We start from the raw sequence: 15,872 nt of genomic DNA, 5'->3' as shown, positions 1-15,872 counted from the left end.
TGCCACTGAGGTGAAAAATACAGATTTTATAGGGGTTTAATACACGGAGTAAAGATGGAGGAAGAAAGGTGTGGTCTTTTTTAGCTCTTCTTCTTCCTTCTTCTCCATGATTCTGCAGTTTTGGGGAGCACAAAGAATGTTTGGTTGAAAGTTAGTTGCAGTTTTAGTTATGTAAGTAGATATAGAAAACTTAGTTGTTAAAATAGAAAAACAGTACACGTGTCCATAGTTAACAAGGTTAGAAATAGATATAAAGATGAGGCAGCCGCGTGGTTCTGGGCCATTTTGTACCATCAGAGCAAAATGAGCCAGGTTGTGGTGAATTGAGCTTGTGCAGATAGTCTGGAGAGACCTGCCAAGTTTTGTAATAACCTTCTACTAGACATGAGAAAAAAAGATTCTAATGAACTTGGGAGTTTTTCTTCAAACCCAGAGAACTGAGATAAGCGGGACTGCCCATGAGGGAGGATCCCAAAGGAGCTCAGCCCAAAGGGGACTGAGAAATCTGTGAGGAAAGAAAAACACAGAAGTATAGAAGAAGCAAGAGAAAAAAAAGAACAAGAGAAGTTACAGGTTTTAGGAGATCTGTGATAGAGATGAGAAAGTGTTAAACTCATTCCAACCAGCTGCCCAAAGCAGTGACTTTGGTCTCTTTTTGGCTGGGGAGTAGCACCAGCCTTGTTGAACGCAGGCAGCAGCACGAGCAGGGCTCCTCCAGCAGCAGGGACACACCATGAGCCAGGAGGGGACCATGGCACGAGAGGGGACTGTGGCACCAGAGGGGACCGTGGCACCAGCCGTGCCCAAGGCCTGAAAAGGGTGGCAAAGTCAGGTGGTGCTGCCTGGCTGCATGAACAGCTCAGGCAGGGCGTGGTGAGGAGCCAGGTCTGGGGGCCATCCAAGGAGTCCTGTCAAGAGTAAATGGTTCTAATATACTCTCTGGGAAAAAAAAAGGGGCAATCATTTGAGTGAACTGAAGTGCTAATAAATATTTGCTCACGTATGGTGGGGTTTCTCTGCAAATGGGCTTTGATGGAAAACTTGTGACCACATTTGGTTTTGCAGCTTTATTGAGGAATGGAGAATTGTTTGTAGCTCAGTATTTTCTCAGGAGGAGCCTTACATTTTAGCACAGGAGGAAGGTAAGGCAAAGGTTTAAAAGCTTTCCCCTCCTGAAGTGACACACTTTCTGAGGAGTCTGAGGAGAATTCCCCTCAGCCTCTGCCAGGGCTGTTTGCCTCCTCTGCAGGCTCAGGATTCTGGGAGTTCCAGGAGCCTCAGGTGACACGGTATTTTCCTCTGAATATTTCTTGTTGTGCAGTATACAGGGAGAATATTTTGTGTGAGATTCTCCTCTGGGCTTTGAGGTGAATCTCAGTAATTCTGTTGATTTTCATGTCCAGATGAACTTTTTGTAGATAGGAAGGAAAAGGGAAGAGGCACCATGGAAAATTAATTGCTCAAAATTTGAGTGGCCCAACCACACTAAAAATGAAGTCTAAACTGAAAAAAAACTTTTATTTTTTTTTTTCCTTGATAGGTGGGTTAAAATATGAAGTGTAAATAATGTTCTTTGAAAAGGTTCAGCCAGAACCCAGCTGTATGAAAATCAAAAGGGATAAGACAGGGCATGGGAAGAATCTTCAGCCCTTCCCGTTTGAAGGTAAAAGAGTAGGACAAGTGCCTCTGGCTGTTACCCACAGGTAATGTGTTATTTGTAGCCAAGAGCAGATGCCCCAAGCTGCTGGTGGCCCAAGCCCTGCCATGGCTGTCCCACTTTCAGTCCTAGCTGGACCAGGGTGGCTGGCTCGGGAGGGGAGGAGGTGGGGGGATCTCAGGGGGCTTCCTCTTCACAGCCGGGCTGGGGGGCCGTGGGGGAGGCACGGAGTGCTGGTGCTCTGCTTTCCAGGTCGACTCCTGCTTCTGAGGCCACATCTGAGAGCTGATGAACGAGGAAATCTCTGGGCTCCCTGGGGGCAAGGGAGAATCACACCTTCTTGGCTGGTATGCTGGAGCTGCAGCAAAGTGACTGTGGAGAGAGGAGGTGGCTGAGGCCCCCAGCTGCCGTGGGCACTCAGGGACCCTCCTGTACAGCAGGGCCCAGAGCGGCCAAGGCTCCCCAGCACGGCTGGAGCTGCTGGCACAGCTTGGCCCAGCTGGACAGCTGCCCCTCAAGGCCCCTGCGAGCAGGGGATGGCTCTGGGCAGGGTCCCTGGCCAGGAGCGGGCCCCAGAGCGCCTCTGCCTTTCAAGGGCAATCTCGTCCCCACTCTTTCTCCTGCCCACCTTGCTTTGCCTCTGCCCGCTGCTCCTGGGGCTGCTCTTGGCCAGGCAGCCTCAGTGGCAGCCAGCACTGGCTGCAGCCCCAGTGGGCTCCCCAGGACAAGGCCCAGCAATTAAGAGGCCAATGAAAGGCCTGGGCAGCAGCAGAACTCTCAGCAGAGTTATTTGGGCAACCACTGACTACCCACAAGTGCACAGCAGCCTCACTGGGAATGTTTCCTGACTATGAGCAGCCTTTCAAGAAGCTGGAGGGTGGAGATGAACAACAACTTACCGTTTCTTGTCCTTCCACCACCGGAATCCAACATAGCACAGGACCATGGAAAGTGGCACTGTGAACAGTGTCACTGCTGTGCCTATCATGCAGGACTTGCGCACATCCTGCGGGCAGAACACTCTTGGGGTGCTCGGTGGATTCTCAGCATTTATATTGGACTTGCCAAGCGCATCTGTGGGAGCAATGGGCAGCGTGAGCCTGTGCTGTGCTCCATTGCTGAGCTGGCAGCACAGTGGATACGGCCAGGACATTCTCTGTTTCCCCAGAGCTGGGGCCTGCAGGCACCTTGCCACCCCTTGGCACAGGCTGTGCCACCCAACAAAGCCCAGAAGGCCGAGAGCAGAGCCCAGGACAGCACAGCTGCTTGGGCAGTGGCTCCTTCCAGGGACACAGGCCAACCCATCCCTGAGCAGCCACTGCCACCCCTGACCCTTCCTGCTCTGTGACAGCTCCCCCAGCCCAAGGGGACAGATCCAGGCCCTGTAAGGGGCCAGTGCAGCCCCTGCCCAGTTGGGAGCCAGGGCTGTCTGTGGCCCTGGGCTCACGGCAGGGCTCCCACTCTGGGCTGCTCCTGTGTCTTGGGCCTCTGGGCACTCAGGGCCAGCTCCAGGAGCAGCTGCTGGGGGAGAGATGTTGGTGCACAAGTCCCGATTCCCAGGGGCTGGGAACGAGCTCCAGAGGCCTGGAAGCCATGGCACCTCCAGCTTTGGCTGCTGCCGGGCCATGCAGGCCCTGAGGGAAGAGCTGCTGGCACACAGCCCTGCCGAGGGAGAGCCCAGCACAGCAATTACCTCCTGTGCCTGGGCCTGGCATCTCCTCCTTTCCTGCACCAGGAGCTGGCACAGGGCCATTCCTTCCTCTAGCATATGCCATCATCTGCACAAACATCTGCTCCAGCACTTGAGAAAGGAAAAAGGGCAGCTGGATAAGATAGAACTGTTCACCATTAGGGGAGGTGGTATCTTCAGGAGGCAATAGTTGTCAAAGTCATGGATAAGGGTCAGGAAAATACCCAGATTATTTGGGCTGGGCCAGGGCCCTCCCTCCTCCAAACATCCCCTACACCTGATCTAGCCCAAGACAGAAATATCAGGGGATCTCAGGGTGTGCATGGCCCACGCTGCAGTTTGGGCTCCCTGTCAGCTGATGCCAAATGCCTTTCTGCAGAGGCTGGGAAGAAGCTGCAGCCAGGCCAGGCTGGGAAACAGCCCTGCAGGGCATGAAAGCAGCAGCAGGGCAGCAAGGCTGCCATGGATCCCTTCCTGCTGTGCCAGGCATGGCGTGTCCAGATGTGCCCCTGGCCGCTGAGTGTCAGGAGGAGGCTGAGGGACATGAACCCACCACGGCGTCACTCCAGATTACTCAGCATCTTGTCCAGAAGTTGGGATGCCTCCAGGGATTTCTTGTCTTCTATCTCTTTGTTCTTCCATCTTGGAGGACCTTAATGGAAAGTAGTTCCATTTCTCCATCAGTCCAGAGAGGCAATGAGTGCACCTGGGTGACTGCTGCCCTCCAAGGCACTCCCTCCTCTCTGCCTTCCACTCAGGAGCAGGAGCAGGGGGACCACGTGCCTGCAGTGTCCCCACAGTGGGATGGAAGGAGCCCCTTGCATGGCAGTCAGGGGAGAAAGGACTCCCTGGAGCTGCCAGCAGCTCTGAACTGAGCCCCAGGCAGGGCCAGGGCTTGGCAGCAGCAACGGGAACAGCTCAGGCTCCCTGGGGCTGGCAAAGGAGCCACGCAAGGCACAGCCCTGGGGCACAGCCCTGGGCCCAGCCCCTTCCTCTCTGCTCTTCCTTGTAGCTGCACAGAGCACATGGAAGGTGACACTGGCATTGCACATAGGAGGAGATTGACAGCTAAATGCTCCTTCCTACCACTGACAGCAATGCTGTGGGATCACTCAGGGCTCCAGAAGGGAGCAGAGCGATGTTTCCAGAATCCATCAACCTTCAGACTCTTAAGGGAAATGGCATGAGAGTGAGCTCTTCCCACACTCACACTGATAATTCTGTGCAGAAATGGACATAGAGAACTTGCCTCCAGCATTCTCCATGGGTCTCAAACCATTATGTGCCAGGGCTTTCAGATGCTCCATGTCACGATCCCAATCTAGAAGGGAGCACAGATCAGAACCATTCCATGGTGAGCTGGGACCCCCTTCTGCCTTAGGGAACTGGGCACTGCAAGGGGGTCAGGTAAGGCCATGGGAGCCAGATGTCAATGGACATGGCCAAAGCTGCAGAGGGGCCTGGGGAGCTCCAGGCTGGCCCTGGACACTCTCAACACCTTTTCCATGCTCTGTGCAAAATCCCTGAAAGGCAGGCACTGCCAAGCAGCAGAGATTTACAGCTCAAGCCTCAGCAGGGCTCAGGCCCAGAGGCACAGCAATTACCTCCTGGGGCTGTGCCTGGCATGGCCTCCCTTCCTGCAGCAGAGGCTGCCCATGAGCCACTGCTTCCTCCGGGAAATGGCACTTTCAGCACAGCCTTTGTGTTCATCTCTGGAGGAAGGAAAAGCCACAGCTGGATCAGATGGAACCATTCCCTTTTCAGGGAAGTGGTGTCATCATGATGCGATACTAGTCGAGGTCATGGATAAGGATTAGGAAATCATATAAATTTATGGGATTGGCCAGAGCCCTCCCTCCTCCAAACAGCCCCTACACCTGATCTACCCCAAGACCAGGAACTTGCAGGGGATCTCAGGGTGTGCATGGCCCATGCTGCAGTTTGGGCTCCCTGTCACCTGATGCCAAATGCCTTCCTGCAGAGGCTGGGGAGAAGCTGCAGCCAGGCCAGGCTGGGAAACAGCCCTGCAGGCCATGAAAGCAGCAGCGAGGCAGCAAGGCTGCCATGGATCCCTTCCTGCTGTGCCGGGCACAGCGTGTCCTGATGTGCAGAGAAAGCCCCCAGCTGCTGAGTGTCAGGAGGAGGCTGAGGGACATGGACCCACCTTGTCCTCCCTGCAGCATTTCCTTCAGCATTTGCTGCATGGTATTGGATGGCTCATGGAGTTTCCAGTGTCCTGTAGCTTTGTTCTTTCCTCTTGGAGGACCTAATTAAAAAAATATATATATCCATTTCCCAGGAATGGATCCTACAAAATCAGGGTTGAGCTTGTGGGATCAGCAAGGACACAATACTCACCCCTGCTACGGGAGCTGGGCTTGCGTGCAGCATCCAGCCCCGGAGCCTGGAAAGTCCTCCCTGCAGACACACCTGTAACTCAACAGCCACAGAAGCTTCTGTTATGTCTGCTGATCTGCACAGGCAGCACTGAGCCGCAGATGCAGTGAGGGGATCACGCAGAGCGAGGGCACACACGTGCACTGCTCTGTCCTGGCACCTGCAGAGATGCTGCCCTGGCTGCGATTTGGGCTCTGAGCTGGCAGCTCTCCCAGGGGGAAAGGCCTTGACCTACCCTCACCATCTCCCAGAACCTCAGTCTTGGATGTGGGTTGGGAAGCCAGATCACCTTCACCAAGCGGCTTGGCTGCAAAGAAAGGCAGGACAGAAGAGTTCCCCTGGGACCGTAGGAGATCCTCAGGCTCCCTGGGCATGGCAAAGGAGCCACACGAGGCACAGCCCCGGGGCACAGCCCTGGGCCCGGCCCCTTCCTCTCTGCTCTTCTCTGTGGCTGCACAGAGCACACGGAAGGAGACACTGGCATTGCACATGGGAAGAGATTAACAGCTAAATGCTCCTTCCTCCCACTGACAGCAATGCTGTGGGATCACTCAGGGCTCCAGAAGGGAGCAGAGCGATGTTTCCAGAATCCATCAACCTTCAGATCCTTAAGTGAAGTGGCACGTGAGTGAGCTCTTGCCACATTGACACTGATTTTACTGTGCGGAAAGGGACATTGAGAACTTGCCTCCAGCATTCTCCATGGGTCTCAAACCATTATGTACCAGGGCTTCCAGATGCTCCATGTCACGATCCCAGTCTAGAAGGGAGCACAGATCAGAACCATTCCATGGTGTGCTGGGACCCCCTTCTGCCTTAGGGAACTGGGCACTGCAAGGGGGTCAGGTAAGGCCATGGGAGCCAGATGTCAATGGACATGGCCAAAGCTGCAGAGGGGCCTGGGGAGCTCTAGGCTGGCTCTGGTCACTCTCCACCTTCTTTACAGGCCCTGTGCAAAATCCCTGGTGGGGTAGCAGGACCAGCCCAGGGGCTCTGGGGACTCTCTCCCTCCCACAGAAGAAACCCTCCCTCAAGCCCTGGGGAAAACCATCCCCAATGCTTCCCAGGGAGAAGGAAGTGCTGTCCCAGGAAAGGGAAGCCAGGCCGTGGGCTCACCTGCTCGCCGTGCTTGCCACGGAGCAGCCTGGGCAGCCCTGTCAGGCAGGGCCACTGCCAGGAGGAGCAGGAGGAGGAGGCGCAGAGCAAAGGCCATGGTGCCTTGCCCACTGCCAGTCCTGCAGCTCTTGCTGCCACCACTGTCCTGACACCGCTGTCCCAATGTCAGCACCGCTGCTGCCGCCGCCGCTGCTGCCACAACAGTCGTGGTCAAGGACTGACTGCTCGGTCCTTGTGGTGCTGTGCAACCACGGGGCTCTGGGACCTCTGTGACCTCAGAGCCTGCTGTCACCTCAGCCTGCTGTCATCCCAGAGACTGCTGTGACCTCATGGCCTTGGCTGTACCCCCCGAGTGTTCTCCCCTCTGTACTCCAAACTGTACTGGACTGATTGTAAATCTTTGACTTCATCAAAGGGTCATTGCCAAACAAAACCTTGGTTTTGCCTGCTGACATTGCTGGTCATGTTCTGTCCCATGAGATGCTCTTGATGGTTCCCTCTTTTCCTGGGCATGGCACTGGAGGAGGTCCAGGCCCAGGTGATGCCACTGAAGGAAATGTGCCCTCAGCCCAGGGACACTCAACACAGACTCCCCCAGCCCCTCGGGGCCCTGCTGCTGGTCACAGCAGCCCCTGCCTGGCTCCTGCCTGCCCACACCATGGTCAGCCCTGCCTGCTCCTGGACATGGAGCTCAGCCAGGGCTGGTGCTGTGTGGGCTTTGCTGGTGGTACCAGCCAGACACTGGGGTGACAGCTCCATCTCTTTATTGGAACAGAAGAGCTGTGTCAGGCCCTGCCCTGGCAGGAGGGACCCACCTTCAGTCCAGGCCACAGAGCAGGGCGGGTCCCTTCAGGGACACAGGGTCTTGCTTTGGGCGGTGGCAGCATCTGCACAGCAGCAAGCTGGTAATGCAGCTGTGACAGGGACATCACGTATGGGCATGGAGATGTGAAATGTGTGGTGCAGGTGTCCCTGAGGGAGGTGTTGGCCTTTCCTGTGAAGCTGCAGAGGGGAACCTGTTGAGAGAGGAGATGGCTGAGGCCCCAGCTGCAGCTGGCACACAGGGACCCTCTTGCACACTGGGAGATTCTCACTGTGCTCACAGTTTCCCTCTGAAGACTAAGAGCTTAATGTGGATGGGCTTAGCAGCTGATCTGCAGGCCAAAGAATTGAGGCAGCAAAATAAGAAATTGACAAAATACAAGTTTATCCATAGCAAGGAAGAAGGCAAGGCCATTAGCATGGAAACCAATAAAAAGGTGCATAAGGCGTATTTGCAGTTGCAATAAATGGAATTGGTTTGTGCTAACTAAATTGTAACTGTTATTAAAGTTATTATTAGAAACAATCAAGAATCAGTGTTACAAAGCAGATGTACCCCTTTGCAGATGTTACATGTCAAAATTAAGGTACAGGATGTAGTTTAAAAGATAAATGGTGTCTCAAGACCAAAATGGCCTTGAGATGGATCAAAATTAGAACAAATTTCGGCATTGGACGTAAGGATTAGTAAACATAAGGCTAATTAGTAGACTAACATAACACAAGGTTTAGTACACACACACAAGCCTGTAAGGTTTTCTAAAGGACAATGAGGAAGAAGAGAAGCCTTTGCCGAAAGACCACCAAAAGAAGACGGAAGACCCCATTGCAACAAGTGAGGCATGTGCCGTGAAGAAAAATAATGTTAAGTCAGAAAACTCCGAAACAGGAGGAAACTTACAGGAAACATTAATGAATATGTATAAGCATACAGTATATGAGTTTAGCTTGAAGTGCTTTGTTTTGAAGGTGAGGCAGGGTGGGAAGCCTCCGTACCCTGGTGGGTTTTGCTTATGCTTTAATCATACTTAATTACTAGTAGATTATATATATAAATTTTAATTTTTTATTAAACTGTATTATTTTACTAAACTATATTCTTTTATACCACACTACTATTCAGTTTAGTAAATTGTATTCATTTTTAATTAAACTGCCATTAAGCCAAGGGACCTAGTTGTCAAAATTCTAATTTCATTTATAACAATATTTTAACAAAGAAGGTTGGTACAACAACATTGGTATTTAAAAAACATGACACAATATGAGCTATATTAACAAAGAAGGCACCTTATGGTGACAACATTCTACTGTTCAAACTGTAAAACATCTTTGTGTACTGATCAGGAGGTCAGGATTTACTCTTTACAATCCTGATGCTGAATGTCTCCTTAGGCAGTCTGGTCACAGAGAAGAATGAATCCCTTGCAGGCTGCCCCTGTTTGGACAACCTGCTCCTCACCCCGAGCCTCAGCATGTCTGACATCGCCCACCTGGGACTGACATCCCAAAACATTGATAACATTACTCTTTATAATTTTTCTTTATCATTAAAATCTAATTAATTAAAAAAATAAAATTTTATTTTTTTATAATAATATTGTTCTGTATTTTTAGAACCTAATTTTTATATTTCTATAAAAGAATTGATACAATTTTAGGAACAAAAACCATTATCGGTCCTTGGTTCAAAGTACCACAATTCCCTTCATTAATTAATTGACCACTATTTCTCCCTCTTTATGCTAATTTGTCCTACTTTTAGTGCTTTGATCATATTTTTTAATCATTTTCTCAGACAGGGTAAAAGGGACCACTTTGGGGTCCATGGAAACTTTTCTGGGGAACATTTGGGGCAGTTTTGTGTCTGGGGAGGGAATTTAGAGAGAACTTGGTGGTCTGGAGGACACTTGGGGGAGCCAGGTGGGCACTTAGGGATTCTGTGGGACAATTCGGGGCCTGGGGGAGCACTTGGGGGTCCAGGGGGGCACTTGGAAGTCAGGGAGGGGAATCTGGGGGCCCTTCGGGGTCCGGGCGAGTACCTGGGGGGCTGTTACAGGGAATCTATGGGGCGCGGGGGATGATGGGAGTTGTAGGCGCCGGTATAATACGGTTTAACGGGGCCGCGGAGCATCACGGGAGTTATAAGCGCAGCTCCAATAGATTCCGGTGGGGCGTGGGGCATGACGGGAGATGGAGTCATGGCAGGAATAGCGCTCTATGGGCGCCGCGGAGCATGATGGGAGCTGTAGTCCAGGAAGTGGCTCGGAAGGCGCGTTTGGCGGCGTGCAGGGAAGCACTTGGAGAGCACTTCTGCGTCCGAGCCGTGGCTGCAGGTCCTCGGGGCGAATGTATACGGCTCGTGAGCACTTGGGGAGAACCTGGGGAGATGTAACCGGGCTCTTTGCGGCGCGGGGCACGGCACGAGGTTTGGGCGTGGAACCGTGTTCCGGGATGATGGGAGATGAATTCCCAGCCGTGGCTGGAAGGGGCATCTGTGGGGTCGGGAGCATTCAGGGATCCGGGGACGTTTTGGGGGGTCCTGAACGGGCGCTGAGGGGGCACTCGGGGATTTTGGATGGTCTGGGGCACACTTACGGGACATATGGGGGGCGATACTGGGGTTCCGGGGAGCGCAGGGCATATTCCAAGTTCCTTCCAGCATGATCCCATTTGCTCTCAACTCTCCCAGTCAGCCTCAGCACGATCCCATTCACTCCCAGTATATCAAATTTGCCCCCAACCTGGTCTCAATTGCCCCCTGCAGCCTCCTACTCACTGCCAGTATCATCCCAGTATGATCCCAGTAAGATCTGTCTCCCTCAGTGTGATCGCAGTCTCTCCTGGCATGGTCCCAGCTGCTCCCAGTATCATCCCAGTATGATGTCAGTACACAGCCAGTGCAATCTCAGCCACTGCCAGGACAATCCCAGGCTGATCCCAGTACAAATCAGTCCCTGCCAGTGCTGCCACTCCTGGGATCCCCCAGCCCTCTCTGTGTTCCCCCCTCCCGCATCTCCCCAGAGGAGCCCCAAGGGCTGGCAGTCCCCAGCCAGGGTCTCCAGCCAGCCCCAGGTTGGATCTGCTGCCCCCAATTTTCCCAATCTCCCAGCGGGTGGGAGCAGCGGAGAGCCCCACGCTGCCCATCCCGACCTGTCCCAGCTCCATCCCCGCTCCTGCCGTGGGCTGTGAGGGGTTTGGGAACGGGGCACCGAGGGTGTCACTGCTCCTGGGGGAGGACGGGGAGGGATGGAAGAGGAGGGACAAAGGAAGATCATAGAAAGGAGAAGGAACCACAAATTCACAGGACCCTCAACAGCCTGGAGAGGAGCAGGGGGGAATCCTTGGACCCCCTGCACTCCAAAGCAGAGCATCAGAGGGACAAGGGACCGTGGGAATCCAAAAAGCCCCATCATCCCTAAATGAGGAGATGGAAACAGGGGGAACTTTTTGGATTCCTGGCACTCCCAGTAGCCTGAAAAGGGCAGGGACTGAGCAGACAGGGGAACCTGAGTGCAAGTGTAACCCCCAGCAGCTGAGACAGGGAGGAACCCCTGAACACCAAAGGCGAGAGACCAGAGATGGAGAGCTCCTGGGAGGCAATTTCAGGGCTGAATTTTGGTGCCTGGGAAGTTTTTATGGGCCCCAGATGACCGGTGACTTCTAGAGATGGTTTTGGAGCGAGAGACATTCAAACTCAATGTACTCTTCCCCTATTTTACCCACACCAGGATTTCCCAATCCCAAACCTTGGCTGGATGGAGAGGAAGGCTGTGAGGAAGAGGAAGATGCCCCAGGACACCCAAGCAGGTGAGGAGGAAGTCAGTGCCCCTTTCCCCCTCTCTTCTGCTCCATCTCCCAGCCCAGCATGGCCCCGGCTGCAGGACAATCCCGCTGCTGACGCCGTCCTGCTGGGGATGCACTGGGGGGATCTCCTTCCCCTTCCATCTGGCATGGAGGCAAATCCCATCCTCTCCTTGTCCTTCCTCCCCCAGACAAGGAGCTGAGGATGGAGACCAGGGAGGACAAATTCCTGGGGCAGAACCTCATGGAAGAGGCCGTTTTGAGCAGCTTTACAGCGCAGGAATCCAATGGGGAGGAAAAGCCCCAGAGATCCCACAGGAGGAGAGGCTCCAAACCCATCCCAGGGTGCTCTGAGGAGGAAAGACCCACCCTGTGCCAGGAAGGTGACCAGAGATCCAGCCGGGGCTCTGAGCTGGTGGTCCATGAGCAGCTTCAGGATGGGGAGAAGCGCTACAAGTGCTTGGAGTGTGGGAAGAGCTTCAGCCACAGCAACAGCCTGATCTGCCACCAGATGATCCACACTGGGGAATGGGCCTATGAGTGTGGGAAATGTGGGAAGGGCTTCAGCTGCAACTCCCAGCTCGTCATCCATCATCACATCCACATGGGGGTGAGGCCCTACGAGTGTCCTGAGTGTGGGAAGAGGTTTCGGAGGAGCTCAGATCTCCTCGTGCACCAGCGGATTCACACGGATGAGAGGCCCTTCCGCTGCCCCGACTGTGGGGAGGGCTTCAAGTACAACTCCAACCTCATCAACCACCGGCGCATCCACACTGGGGAGAGGCCCTTTGAGTGTGGGGAATGTGGGAAGAGCTTCCGCCAGAGCTCCAGCCTCATTACCCACAAACGCATCCACACTGGGGAACGGCCCTATGAGTGTGGGGAATGTGGAATGACCTTCAGGTGTAGGTCCCAACTGATCATCCACCAGATGATCCACACTGGGGAGAGGCCCTACGAGTGTCCCGAGTGTGGGAAGAGGTTTCAGACCAGCTCCAGTCTCCTCCAGCACCAGCGGATTCACACGGATGAGAGGCCCTTCCGCTGCCCAGAATGTGGGAAGGGCTTCAAGGAAAGCTCCCACCTCTTCAGGCACCGGCGCATCCACACTGGGGAGAGGCCCTATGAGTGTCCCCAGTGTGGGAAGAGTTTCTCCAGGAGCTGTAACTTGACCAGACACCAACAGAGGCACCACTAAGGGAAGCCCTGTGAGTGCCCCGAGTGAAGGAAGAGCTTCATGTGCTGCTCCAGCTCCATCCCCTATGGGAGGCCCCACGCTGGACAGAGCCCTGATGACCCATGTTCCCAGTGATCTGCATTGGGAAGACAGTGAGCTGGTGGTGATTTTTTTTGGCTCTAATATTCTTTTGATTCATCTTCATCCCTTTAAAATTTACAAAATTGGAGTAACAACCAACAGATTCATCAAAGGCATCTAATACCTCACTTTTTACTAGTGCTTCAAGGGATCTGGAATTGAGGGAGGTACATGGGAGGGTTTTGGGGGTTATTTGGTGTATTTGTCTCCATCTTTTGGCACTCAAGGAGATGAGAGAGTTTGATCTGTCACCTCAAAACCACTCAATGCCCCCCAAAAAATATTCATTCCCACCCACAATTACTGGATTCCACAGGTTCTCAGGGTGTAATGCCTTAAGCTTTAGCTTTCATATTTTTCATATTCTGCGCTGCCTAGGTTTGTAGTTTTGAACTTCATATTAAGTTTTGGTGAGCTCTCTTCACAGAGTAGGTAGACAAAACAATTCCTTTTCTAGCTTGATACTAAGGGCACTTGTTACAAGTTTCAGGCCCAAAAGCATAAACAAAGGTGGACTGAAGAGAGAAAACAAGAAGGACAGGACTTCGTCATCTGAAGCTGTAATTGGACCATGAACCCAAGTATGGTGATGGACCTCAACTTCTAAAAATGTGAGACCTTGTGATCAGTTGTCCATTTTTGTGACCATTTTTGCTCCATCTTGGGTGTACTTTTGGCCAGGCTCTTGTACTGCCCAAGGTGTATCCTTTAAGGCCTTTAATAAACTTTATTCTTAACTTTGTCTATCCTCTGTTCTAGGTCAGCCTTCTCAAGGCATCAGGTGGAATGGAGTTGGAAGGGGATTGGGCCAAGTGGGATGCAAATCAGGAGGGGTGAGATGGGCATTGGGTGGGGCAGGATGGATGTGATGGAGCTTTGGAGGTGTGAAATGGGGGAAATAGGGCTTGGGAAGGGGGTCTTGATGTCCAGCAGGGATGGGATGGGTTGGGATTGGGACTGGGGAGGTGGGGTGGGGTCTGCAATGAGACAGTCAAAGTTTGGGGATAATGAACAAAGGGGGAGCCCATTACTGAGTGAGTTTTTGGATATTCCATGTTCCTGCAGAGATTTTGGGGTATCTTATGTTTCTGAGGTGGTTTTTGGGCACTCCCCAAGTCTTACGGGGCTCCTGAGAGCAGCTCCATGGAGCCCCATTGCCAGGAGTGGTTGCCATGGGCATGAGCTCAGAGCTGTTGCCAGAGTGCATTGCCTCAGTGCTGGAGAGCAGAGAAATGATGAATGGCCCCAGACATCTCCAGTGTGCGTTTGGTGTCAAGATGAAAAATGAGGGATGGGACCACTATGCTTTGAGATGATTTATTGCTCAAGTAGTTCGATAAGATATCAGTCTCAAGGCATGAGATTAATAGAGGAGCAACAAGTCAGCCATAGCTTGTGGAAGTCAGAGTTTCTTCTCCGCACAGAAATATATAACATTTTGGTCCAATAGGCCAATGGAAAACTGTTCAGACTATTCACTGAATCCTCATAGAGGTGTAGTGAATGTTGTTTATTTCTATCTTTAGCACACTTTTGTAGGGTCTGACAGGGTTCGCGGGGCTTAACAAGCTACTATTGGTTAACACGTATTGTTTACATTCTTTTGCATGTACACCATGCCATTGTTTTTCTTTATTCTCACTGTTCCAGGAGAATTTCAATGACACTGCCTTTAATATTGTCACCTGAATTAAAAGCTGGGTTGTGCAGACAGGCTTTTACTAAAATATCATGCTTTTACTCTATTAAAGTATTTCCCTACATAGGGAATATACATACAGTAAATACAGGATATGTTATAATACACAGAGTCCTAAGATCTTTCTTTTGTTGCCCAGGGTGTGCAGGGCATACGGGAAGAGACGGAAATGGGTGCTTGTGCTCAGCAACCTGTCAGGGCATGCTGTGGTGCAGGGAAAATGGCCAGAAACCCTTGGCCTTTGGTGGTTCTGCTGAAGGCACAAGCCCTGTCCCATCCAGGAAGCGCCATCTGTGTCCTGCTGCCCGTGTGGTGCTGGCTGGGTTGCTGAGGGCTCCCAGGTGCCTCTTGATCCGGCTCCTCTGGAGCTCCTGTGGGGCTGCAGCGCTGCTGCTGGGCCAGGCTGGGGGAGACACTGAGGGAACAGGGCACTGGGAGGCTGTAAATGGATGAGGGGCTGTGGAGGCCCAGACGGGACAAAACCATGGGAAGGCGTGAGGGGGATGTGTGGAGGCTGGAGGCTCCAAGGGGACAGGAGGCCCCTGAGGGGCCGGGGTGGTGGGAAGACCTGAGGAATTGGGAGTCAGAGGCCATAAGCAGCCCCCGGGCAGCCGCCTTGTTCCTGACACCCAGCTGCTCCGGTGCTTCCAAAAAATGTCTCCCAGGCCTGCAGCAGAAGCCCTCGAGGCTGGGACACCAGCCCTCCAGGAGGGTGGGGACAGCCCAAGGTGCCCAGGCTGGGCTGGCTGGGGACATGGAGGGCAGGGGGGTGCTGCCAGGCCACGGCCACTGGGTGCCTCCAGGAAGGGGCAGTGGGCAGAGGCAGGGCTGGCCACCAGCCCAGGCCCTCACGGCTGCCCAGGCCACGGTGCTGTGACCGAGGCCCCCCTGACACAGAGCTCAGGGCCCACAGAGCTGCTGCCACCATGGGGAGGGTGGCGATGTCTCCTCGAGCAGGGCTGCAGAGTCGCTGCTGCTGAAGAGGCTCTGGAGCCCACAGAAACAGCAGCAGAGTGGGCACAGGAACAGCAGCACCCCGAACGTCGGCACCTGCACAGTGAGGTGTCCGCAGCAGCCGAGTGCCAAACGGGGAGGCTGTGGGCACAGCTGCCTTTGGTTTGGCAAAAGCCTTCAGCAGAGTTGGCCACAATGGCTTTCTCTTCACTTGCAGCCTCACAGCAACACTTGGCAGCTTCAGCTGCAGCCTGTGCCCGTGACTGACTTGGATGGCCGTGCTTGAGGGTGGGCTCCCCTTCCACACTCAGGTGTCCCAAGGCAGTGGCATTGGTGCCATCGTGAGAGAGAGACACTGATGGGGTTCGAGCCTTGTGCTACACCTGTCCTCCCTCTCTTCTGTGAAGGCATCTTA

At 53.4% G+C, this 15,872-nt stretch overlaps 1 protein-coding gene across 1 annotated transcript; it reads right to left on the bottom strand.

Annotated features, from left to right (window-relative positions):
* Positions 1-1,515: 1,515 nt before the first annotated feature.
* On the bottom strand, positions 1,516-6,490 carry LOC147647578 (uncharacterized). Its single transcript, XM_086871558.1, has 5 exons — positions 6,433-6,490; positions 5,706-5,765; positions 3,351-3,521; positions 2,557-2,731; positions 1,516-2,029 (listed from the first exon to the last, which is right to left on the bottom strand). Exons 1-5 carry the CDS (start codon positions 6,488-6,490, stop codon positions 1,786-1,788), a joined length of 708 nt encoding a protein of 235 aa, XP_086727684.1. The 3' UTR covers positions 1,516-1,785.
* Positions 6,491-15,872: the final 9,382 nt, after the last annotated feature.

The sequence above is a fragment of the Cyanistes caeruleus genome, chromosome 36 (assembly GCF_971803275.1).
Source record: "Cyanistes caeruleus chromosome 36, bCyaCae1.hap1.1, whole genome shotgun sequence".
Classification (NCBI taxonomy): Eukaryota; Metazoa; Chordata; class Aves; order Passeriformes; family Paridae; genus Cyanistes; species Cyanistes caeruleus.
Note: the sequence above shows the minus strand (reverse complement) of the source record. Positions and strands in the feature narration are given on the sequence as shown.